Source organism: Vicia villosa, unplaced genomic scaffold (assembly GCF_029867415.1).
Source record: "Vicia villosa cultivar HV-30 ecotype Madison, WI unplaced genomic scaffold, Vvil1.0 ctg.000011F_1_1, whole genome shotgun sequence".
NCBI classification, from domain to species: domain Eukaryota; kingdom Viridiplantae; phylum Streptophyta; class Magnoliopsida; order Fabales; family Fabaceae; genus Vicia; species Vicia villosa.
The window spans coordinates 10,068-20,717 of NW_026704941.1; the positions used below are offsets into that span (position 1 = coordinate 10,068).

At 53.4% G+C, this 10,650-nt stretch overlaps 1 protein-coding gene across 1 annotated transcript; it reads left to right on the forward strand.

Annotated features, from left to right (window-relative positions):
• Window positions 1–8,929: 8,929 nt before the first annotated feature.
• LOC131621778 (uncharacterized) lies at window positions 8,930–9,901 on the forward strand. The gene is made up of 2 exons (XM_058892822.1): window positions 8,930–9,776; window positions 9,888–9,901. The coding sequence occupies exons 1-2, from the start codon at window positions 8,930–8,932 to the stop codon at window positions 9,899–9,901; spliced, it is 861 nt and encodes a 286-aa protein (XP_058748805.1).
• Window positions 9,902–10,650: the final 749 nt, after the last annotated feature.

A 10,650-nucleotide genomic window follows, 5' to 3' on the forward strand; every position in this document is an offset into this window, starting at 1 on the left:
GGCAATGAATTGGTACAGGAACCTCCCTCCGAACTCCATTCACTCCTGGACCGAGCTCAAAGAACTCTTCTTGAGCCACTTCACAGCCTCCCGGCGACAACCAAAATCGGAAGCCAACCTTGAGGCCGTGATACAAGGACCCAACGAACCTCTTCGGGACTACCTTAAAAGGTTCAACAAGGAGGCCGTCCAAGTACAAACGGCCGACTACATGAAAAGATACCTCTTGGAGCGAGGATTACTCCCCGGCAGTGACTTCAAAAAGGCCATCAAGATCGAGAAGGTACACTCGATGAACGCCCTCCTTCGCAAAGCAAAGGCATTCATCGACTTTGAAGAAGGCGAGGCAGCCGCAGTCAAAGCCTCGAGGGGCAGTGACGCTGCTCGTAGTTCAAACCTCGACGACCCGGGGTCGCGCCGAGGACAAGACAAAAGGAGGGACGACAGGTCCCGAGATGTCAAAGAACGACGAGGACCGGCGGGACGATTCAACGACTACACCCCGTTGAACACCTCCCGGGAGAAAATCCTGAACGACTGCCAGAACGCCGAATTCAAAAAATCCAACATCAGGCCCCCGAAGTCAAATCCTACAAGACCGGGGACGGACAAGTCCAAGTACTGCAAGTACCACAAGAGCCACGGGCATCTGACCGAAGAGTGCATACACCTTAAGGATGCCATAGAGACCTTGATCAAAGAGGGCCACCTGGCGAGATACACGAAGAGGGGAGAACCCTCCAGAAGAGACGTCCCTCGAAACTCCGACGACGGGAACTCGCCGGACAGCAGGCCTCTTCAAGTTGCGCTGTCCATAACCCGACCGGAAGACTTCGTCCCATCGGTCGGCGTGACGACGGCTTTCAGCGTCTGGGAGAATTTCCCAACAGCAATGGTCATCTCCAACGGCGGCGACCCCGGCTCCCTCACCATCAGCTCGGTAAAAAGAAAATTTGATGAGCTGATCAGCGCAAACTCGGATTTCGCCCCCACTCTGCGGAAGTTTAAAGGGAAGTCGGACCCGATCACGTTCTACTTGGAGGAACTACCGGGCGGCGCCCCGAACGCCACAATTCCTTTACTGGTCCGAGCCAGAATGGCAAATTTCGACGTTCGGCGAGTCCTGGTGGACGAAGGGAGCTCGGTTGACATCATGTACTCCCACCTGTTCCGGACACTTCAACTAGACGACTCTCACCTCACCCCCTACGTGGGTTCCGATCTCCAAGGCTTCAACGGTGCTACCACCAAGCCATGGGGATACGTCGAACTAATCGTCACGTTCGGGGAAGAAGAAGCATCTAGACAGGTCAAGACCAGATTCTTGGTAATCGACTGCAAGACCCTCTACAACTGCATCATCGGACGTCCTACTCTGGCCGAGCTCACCGCTGTCCCCTCCACCGTGCACCTGAAGATGAAATTCTACACCAGGCGAGGACGAGTGGCCACCATCAACGCCGACATCGAAGCAGCCAGAAGAATCTTTGACGCCTCCGTAAAAGGTTTGCAGCTGATCGCCCCTCCAGCGGACCTAAACAAGAAGCCGAGGGTAGAAGAGAGTCATCCTCAGGAAGATCAAGTTCCGCCGGACGTCAGCTCCATCGACTTGGACGCTCGGTTCACTGACGAAGAGCTGAAGAATGCCGAAGAAGGAAAGCCGAATTCGACTCATCCCATCAGGCCCGTCCCAGACGGAGAGTTCGACCTCATCCCGCTGGGCGACAACCCCGACAAAGCGGTAAAGATCGGCAAGGACATCCCAGATCTTCCGAGGAAGCAGCTCGTAGCATGTCTTCGAGCCAACGCCGACCTATTCGCCTGGAGTGCAGCCGAGATGCCCGGACTCGACCCTGAGGTCGCCTGCCACCACCTCTCCATCGATCCAGCCGTGAAGGCAGTAGTTCAACGTAGGCGTCGGCAGTCTCCCGAGAAAGCGGAGGCTGCCGAGAAAGCTGTAAAAGACCTCCTAGAGGCAAATTTTATTTCCGAGGCCAAGTATTCAACTTGGCTCTCAAACGTTGTACTCGTTAAAAAATCTAATGGAAAATGGAGAATGTGTGTTGATTATACTGATGTTAACCGGGCATGCCCCAAAGATGCTTATCCTTTACCTAACATTGATAGACTGGTCGACAACTCGGTCGGTTACAAATTATTATCGTTCATGGACGCCTATTCAGGTTACAACCAAATTCCCATGGCGAGATGCGACAAGCAATGCACGGCATTCATGACCGAGTCGGGCAACTATTACTATAATGTAATGCCGTTCGGACTCAAGAACGCCGGAGCTACATACCAGCGGATGATGAACAAGGTCTTCCGAGGAGAAATCGGCGACACCCTCGAGGTGTATATGGACGACATGATCGTCAAGTCTCGAGAAGACGCCGATCACACGGCACACCTGGAACGAGTATTCAAACAAGCTCGGTCCTGCAAGATGCGTTTCAACCCTGAAAAATGCACTTTCGGAGTGCGGGCGGGCAAGTTCCTCGGTTTCTACCTGACCGAGCGAGGAATAGAGGCCAACCCCGATAAGTGCCGAGCGTTCTCGGAACTCCCTACCCCCGTCAATAAAAAATCCATCCAAGTACTGAACGGAATGCTAACGGCACTATCCCGCTTCGTCGCGAAATCCGCTCAGCATGCTCTCCCGTTCTTCAAATTACTTCGGAAAGAAGCGACCTTTGAATGGTCCGAGGAATGCGAGCAAGCGCTTTCCCACCTCAAACAAGTTCTCTCCAAACCACCCGTCCTCTCCCGAACAGATAACAACGAGATTCTGTATCTCTACCTGGCCGTCTCGAACGAAGCAGCCAGCGCGGCCCTAATCCGAGAAACCGAAGACGGGCAGAAACCAGTGTACTTCACGAGCAAAGCCCTGCAGGGACCCGAGGTGCGGTATCAACAGATAGAGAAAGTCGCCCTGGCCCTAATAACAGCTGCTAGGAGACTAAGGTACTATTTCCTCGCCCACACCATCGTCATCCGGACAGACCAACCCATCAAGCAACTTCTCAGCCGACCAGACATGGCCGGACGAATGCTGAGATGGTCCCTCGAACTGTCCGAATTCGACATACAATACGAGGGCAGAAAGGCACTAAAAGCCCAAGCGCTCGCTGATTTCGTGGCCGAGATGGCCACCATTTCCAACTCCCAAACCCCAACTGAGAACAAATGGACCATCTACGTGGACGACGCTTCGAGCTCCTCAGGGAGCGGAGCCGGCATTATCCTGGAAAATGACGAGGGACTCATCATCGAGGTATCCTTGGTCTTATCTTTTACCACGTCGAACAACCAAGCCGAATACGAAGCTCTCCTAGCAGGTTTACGTCTGGCCGAGGACATAGGAGCTCGAGAGGTCGTGATCTACACTGACTCCCAGCTCGTCGCTTCCCAAGTCAGCGGCGACTACCAAGCAAAAAACGACACGCTGGCCGAGTATCTTACTCTCGTCAGAGAGAAAATAAAAAAATTCTCAAAGGTCAGCGTCGAGCATATTCCCCGGGAGCATAACTCGCGAGCCGACATACTGTCCAAACTCGCGAGTACGAGAAAGAAAGGCGGAAACAAGTCGGTGATCCAAGAGATCTTGCCCAGACCGAGCATAAGCGAGAATGCCCAAACCTTGCAAGTGTTAGCCATCGGGGACGACCATTGCTGGATGACCCCGGTATACAACTTCCTCACCAAGAACGAATTACCTGCCGACGCGAAGGAAGCTTCGACTATCAAGAGACGAGCCTGTTCGTATACGATCGTCGAGAACAAATTATACCGACGGGGTTTCTCCATCCCTCTCCTTAAATGCGTCGACACCTCACAGGCGTCCGAGATACTCCACGAGCTCCACGAGGGGATCAACGGCCAGCACCTAGGCGGCCGATCACTAGCAAGGAAAGCCCTCCGGGCTGGCTACTACTGGCCGACCATGCAACAAGATGCAAAGGAACACGTCCGTAAATGCGACAAGTGCCAGCGTCACGCCGACATGCACTTGGCTCCCCCAAACGAGCTCAAGTCTCTATCATCGCCTTGGCCTTTCTCCACCTGGGGAATGGACCTCCTCGGACCATTCCCAGTCGGCTCATACCAAAACAAGTATCTCGTGGTTGCTGTCGATTACTTCACGAAGTGGATCGAAGCCGAAGCGCTCGCCAAAATCACATCTCAAAATGTACTCCGTTTCTACAAACGAAATATACTCGCCCGGTTCGGGGTCCCCCAGGCCATAGTCACCGACAATGGCACCCAGTTCACCGACAAAAAATTCCAAGAGTTTGTAGCCAAGCTCGGCACAAAGCAACACTTCACTTCTGTCGAGCACCCTCAGACTAACGGGCAAGCCGAAGCGGCGAACAGAGTCATCCTCCGAGGGCTAAAGCGAAGACTCGGCGAAGCCAAAAAAGCCTGGGTCGAAGAGCTGCATAGTGTGCTTTGGGCATACAGGACGACCCCCCACTCGAGCACAGGCGAGACTCCATTTAGACTAACCTACGGCACCGAGGCCGTAATTCCCGTAGAAATCCGAGAGCCTTCTCGACGCACCGAATCCCCCCTCGACGAAGAGCTCAACGACGAAGCGATGAGGGAGGAGCTCGACATGGTCGAGGAGATCCGCACGGGATCTTCCCTCCGAGAAGCAAAACTGAAACAGCAAATAGCTCTCCGCTATAATGCCAAAGTTATCAAGCGCGAATTCGAAGTCGGCGCCCTAGTGCTCCGCAGGAACATGAAGGATTCACGCGAGGGCAAACTAGCCCCAAACTGGGAAGGCCCATACCGAGTTTATGACAAAACCGAGAATGGCGCCTACTACCTCGAGGATCTCCTCGGAGTAAAACTTGCTCGGCCTTGGAACGCTGAAAAGCTCAGACGTTACTACAGTTAGATCCGACCTAACACCCCCGGACATCCGTATCCATCACAGGTGCTAACCGGGCATGGAACCGCGTCATCGGTACGAACGCGGGAACTCCACGACAGCGACGGTCGGAACCGACCACCAGATGGGAGAACCGACCACACGGAAGACTCTACACTTAGACCCTCCGTGGAAGTACCTGCACGGCAGAACCCCAGCTCGCGATGGGATCGTTCACGCCGCGAGAACTTGGCCGTAATCACGGTCTCGTACTCGCTAACAGCGCACACCTGCTCTGCGCACCCGGACCGTAGCCAACACGCCCGGGCAATCATGCCTAGCCGAGCACAGTTCATAAAAACGAAAATGTCCCAAGTGTGGAGGTAACTCCTCGGAGCATACGAATATAGACCAGCAGTTACCTAACACAAAAACCTTCCCGGCGTACCCGAGCATAGCCAGATGCAAACCAGAAAATCCTAAGTATGGAAGAAACACCCCGGTATCCGAGCGCTAATAAGTGTTATCAAATACGAGCATACAACAGTAATACTTTAAAAAGCGAGTAAAACGAATATAGACAAGCAAAGTTATAAAGCATTAAGGTTGCCGACCAAATTGGCCGGTGGTGTTCAAAGATTACAATCATTGTCGGGCACGCAGGCCCCAAAAATTATCCAGGCATAGCCCAACAAAAAGAAAAATGGCACGCAGGCCGGGAAAGACGGACACGCAGGCCCGGAACTACATTTTCTACTCCTCGCTCTCCGGGGACTCAGGCACCAGCACGCCATCCACGATCCTCGAAGAGAGCCCGACATTATCCTCCTTCAAGCCAGGGTTCAGAAGCCTCAGCTGTTGAAGGGCACGCTCGAACCCGACGTCGGCCATGTCGGCCAGGCTTACCTTCAAGCTGTCTATCTTCTCCACAAACTCGGCCCTAGACTTTAGAGTTACCACATCCGACGACTCATCAGCCGAGGGGGCCCATTCAAGTTGAAGATCAGCCAGCTTTTTCTTCTCAGCCGCAACCTCCGCGTCTTTCTGCTTCAGGAGCGCGTCAACCTTCTTCCTCAACTCCTTGCGCTCGGTCTCCATTGTCTTCATCTTGTCCTCGGTCACCTTCTTAGCCGCCTCGGCCTCCTTCAGAGCCTCGGTCGAGCCCGAACCTCCACTGGCCAGCACTTGGGCCATCCCCAAAACCCTCATCACGGCGGCACCATCGCACGCCAACTGTTTCTGGAGGGACGAGGAGCCCATGTCACTGATTCGACGAGCTTCGTCCGGGGAGACAGCCAAGGGGAACTTCTCGAAATAACCTCCATCCTTGTAGCAAGGAGGCAACACGAAGGCGCGCCCGGGACCTAGGGTCGACTGATCCGGATGTACCCCCTCGGAAGGACGAGATCTCTTGGTAGACCTCTCGTCGGCATGAGTCTTGTGAGGAGAGCCTGCCGAGCCTGAGTTCTCTCCAGCTCCGGTTCCCTGGTTCTTCTTCTTCCTCCTCGCGTCCAAAGCCTGTATCAGAATATTATCCTCCTTCTCCGGCATAGCCTCTGCAAAGAAAAAATAAAACAAGTTAGCAAAATACCGGACAGAGATCACAAAGCAGGGTAAATGGGCACAACCTAACAACGTCCTGGTCTCCTCGGGAGTCCGACAAGCTAGCAAAGCCTTGGTATTAATAGGCCGCTGCTCCGTGACCGGTACACCCTCCTCGTCCAATACGAGATCCCCGTTCCTCGTCACCCAACGAGACATAGTAAATCTGTCTACGTATTTGCAGAGGACCGAGTAGGACTCCCGGTCTTGATCATCCAAATCATCGTCCTCCCAAACATAGTGTTTCGGGGGAGAAGAGAAGTGACCCTTCCACCAGAAGAACGGGAACCTTGTACAGAGCTCCCTCACCACATGTCCGTCCTCGTCCCTTAACACCTCCCCGTCTTCATCACGCATGACCACGAGGTCCGATACCTCCGAGTAGGCTGTTCGGCTGATCGGCTGGATGACAAAATACCGATCCTTGAACCCTTTCACGGAGTCAGTATACATCCCGAAGAGCTTTCGCTCAGCATTTCTGAACGAGACCCAGCTATATCGACCGTTTGCCGCCTGCCTCTGGACGCGGAAACACCGGCCGAACAATGCGGTCGTGGCACCAATCCCCAGATAGTTACAAACGATCTCGAATGCTCGCATGAAAGCAAAGGCATTCGGATGCAGTTGGGACGGCGCCAAGTTTAGAAATGCCATCGTAGATCTCTGGAAGTCGGAGAACGGCAATCGGAAGCCGAGTTCCTTGAACACATACTCATACATTGCAAAGCCGTCCCCGTCAAATCGAGAACATATACGCTCGTCCCTCGACGGGCAGACCACTCGGTAGTTCGGCGCTTCACCCTCCCTCAATGTCTCGATTTCTCTGAACGCCCCATCCAAAGACCCAGTATACCGAGAGGCGACCGTCAAGGCCTCGTCGGCTATCCAGTCGAACGCGACCGTACACACGTAACTAAATAAAGGCATGGGAGAGACCCCTCCCTCGGCATCCGAGCCCAGTGACTCATCATGGTCCTCTGGAGAGGGCGCATTTGGGTCTTCGATGATTTCAACCCCAGAGCTTGTGGCCGTCGAGTCGTCCGAACTACTCGTCCACGAGCCAGATTCCGAGCCAGATTCCGAACCAGACTCCGAACTAGCACTCGATTCAGATTCACCTGCAGGCAGAAGGGAAAAAATGAATTCGACGGTCATCAAATCCACCCCTCCACCGCGATACAAGCGAAAGGGTAGAGCAGGAGCATCTGAGCCCCCGGCTAAACCCCCATCGAGGAAAACGCTCGTCTGCCGAGGGCTCACCAATGACACCAATGGAAAACGTATCTAAACGACTTAACACCAACGCCCTTCGGTCTGCCGACCCACACTAACCCCCGGGCATCGCTTAGATAACCCGGGGAAGACGTTGGTGGCGAAGGCCACCGAAGCAGAATGCACAAATCTCATGAAAAATAGTAAAGCAAGGACGAGCTAGACGAACTTACTATTAGACATGACGACGATGGCCGAGGAGAATCCTTCACTGGGAGACGACCTTGGTATGATGAACGAGCCGGGAAATTATTCTCCGAGGAACCCTTGATCGAAGCCGAGCAGATAAACAGAGAAAGGAAAGTTCCCAAATGAGAGAATCCGCCCCTTTTTATAGGTAAAAAGCTCGGAAGGCGAAGCGTCACCTCTCCTGACAGGCGCCGCCTCCTAGACCCTAGGCCATTATTACCTATGCCACGTCAGCGCGTGCTTCCTACGCGCGACGTTTCGTCCATCACCGGACCTTCTTCCGAGCACGAGGCTTACGAGGATCAATTCACCGAGCAACTACGAGGATAGGGGTCCGAGCATTGAAATAAAGTCACAGCTTCTTAACCAAAAAACTCCGACTTGGGGGGCTCCTGTTCTGGACTGGGCCAAGATAGGCCCAACACCGCTTCCGGCCCAATAAGCCTTAGAGGTCCATGAATAGTTCAGTGCCTCCCCAGCACGCCTTGCTCGGCGTCATCCTAGCCGAGGACCCTGCTCTGCGCAGGGCTCCTTCATATCCAACCCTCCGAGTATCCCGGATCCCGCGTGGCTCCTAAAAGACCGCGTCTTCCCTTGGACTTCGGAGCGGTTAACCAGGACAGAGGGCGTACGCGCACCTCCGATATTTCCGCTCAGGAAACCTGGCAGTCTCCTAGTTGGGCTTGGGAATCCAACCCAATAGCGAGATCATGGCCCAGCGCTGGGGGCTATATATACCCTCTTTAACTAGAGGGTCAGGTATTCACTTCTTTCTAACCTTTAGCTAGTACTTGCACTCCCTTGCTCGTCTTCTCACTTTGGCATCGGAGTACCTTGCAGGTACACCCCCCCTCTCTCCTTCCTAGAAGATCTAGTCCGAGCAGCCTACGACGATCCTTCTGGTCAGGTACGATCAGTGGCGCCGTCTGTGGGAAACTTGCTTCCCCGTCTTTAACGAACAAAGATCAAAGCTAATCATCTCCAATCGTCATGGCTGACAACAACAACATCCCAACCGCCGACCCTTTCCTCCTTGACGAGCTGATCGAGGAATCCTCCCGCGAGCTGGCTAGCCGTCGTCGGGAGGATCGTCGGCGACAGAGGTCCGGGCATGAGACCCGGGACACCCAGCTGGTGCAGGTCCTTCAGCAAGTCCAGAATGTCGATCATGTTCCTCCCGAGGGGCACACCCAGAACGGCGGCGGCACCAGTGGGCCAGAACATGCCCAAAATGTGAACGAAACCGACCCCCGAGACGGGCAACATGCCTCCTCTTTCACCCACACCTCCGAAAGGAGAAGGACCCGCCATGTGGAAGAGGAAGAACAGCTCGATATTCCCGAAGATGCTGACCCCATCACCGTCCGACTGCTGAAAGAAATACAATTGACGAACAGCCTCCTCAGAATTCAGGATGACCGAATTCATGACCTGGAAAGACAGCGACGACGTCGCTCCTCTCCGAGGAAGCGCTACAGGTCACGCTCTTATTCTTCCTCGCGCTCACCACCGAGAAGATACCGTCGGCGTTCCCCATCCTCTTCAAGGTCCCCACCGAGAAGACATCGCCGCCGAAGAACTCGTTCCCGTTCTCCAGCCAGGAAGAACAGGAAGAATCAGAAGCCTGAAACCGCCGGGCAGAAAAGCCCCTCCCCTGAAGATGGCCGTCGAGGGCTCCCAAAGCTGCATTGGATGACAACCGGGGGGACAACCGGCGCAACAGGCACCACCATTCGCCAGGTCCGAGTGACGAAGAGGACTTCCGCAGCCCTCTGTCCGGGAGCATCCGAAGAGCTCACCTCCCTAGAGGGATGGAAAAACCCCCAACACTGGACCAGTACGACGGGACCACTGACCCCGACGATCATATTCGGAGCATCGAAGCGGTCATGGACTATCACGTCGTCAGGGGCTCAATCAAATGCCGAATCTTCCCAACCACTCTCAGGAAAGGGGCAATGAATTGGTACAGGAACCTCCCTCCGAACTCCATTCACTCCTGGACCGAGCTCAAAGAACTCTTCTTGAGCCACTTCACAGCCTCCCGGCGACAACCAAAATCGGAAGCCAACCTTGAGGCCGTGATACAATTGTTAGAACAAGATTTGTTCTTATCAATTATCTTAGTTTTGATGATAACAATAATATGAATTTTGCTTAAGATAATATGGTACTCTAATCCAATGCAATTTCCCTTTCAGGAAATATATATAAAGAGTACGCATAATTCAGCGCTAAGAAGATGTGTCTCAAATGGTTCAGCATGCAACATCAGAACATGGTCTGGCAAGACATCAGAAGATGGTCGAAGCAGAATCAGAACATGGGTCTATGGAAGCATCAGAAGAACATGAGATCAGAAGCACTGAAGATCAGAAGATGGTATCACGCTCAGAAGCACTTCAAGGTCAGAAGATCAGAAGATGCTGTGCACCAAGCTGTTTGACTCTGATGATATTCAAACGTCGTATTCACAAACATCAGATCAGAAGGAAGTACACGTGGCAGACTACGCTGACTGACAAAAGGAACGTTAAAGCTACTAAAGGCTACGTCAGTAGACACAGCGTGAACAAGGCTCGAGGTAGTTGACAAAAGCGTATAACATTAAATGCAAAGATGTACGGAACACGCAAAGCATTAAATGCATTCAACGGTCATCTTCTCAACGCCTATAAATATGAAGTTCTGATGAGAAGCAAGGTTAACGA

Excerpts from the sequence above, each read along its gene's own strand:
- LOC131621778 (XM_058892822.1), top strand. The coding sequence starts at position 8,930 with ATGGCTGACAACAACAACATCCCAACCGCCGACCCTTTCCTCCTTGAC.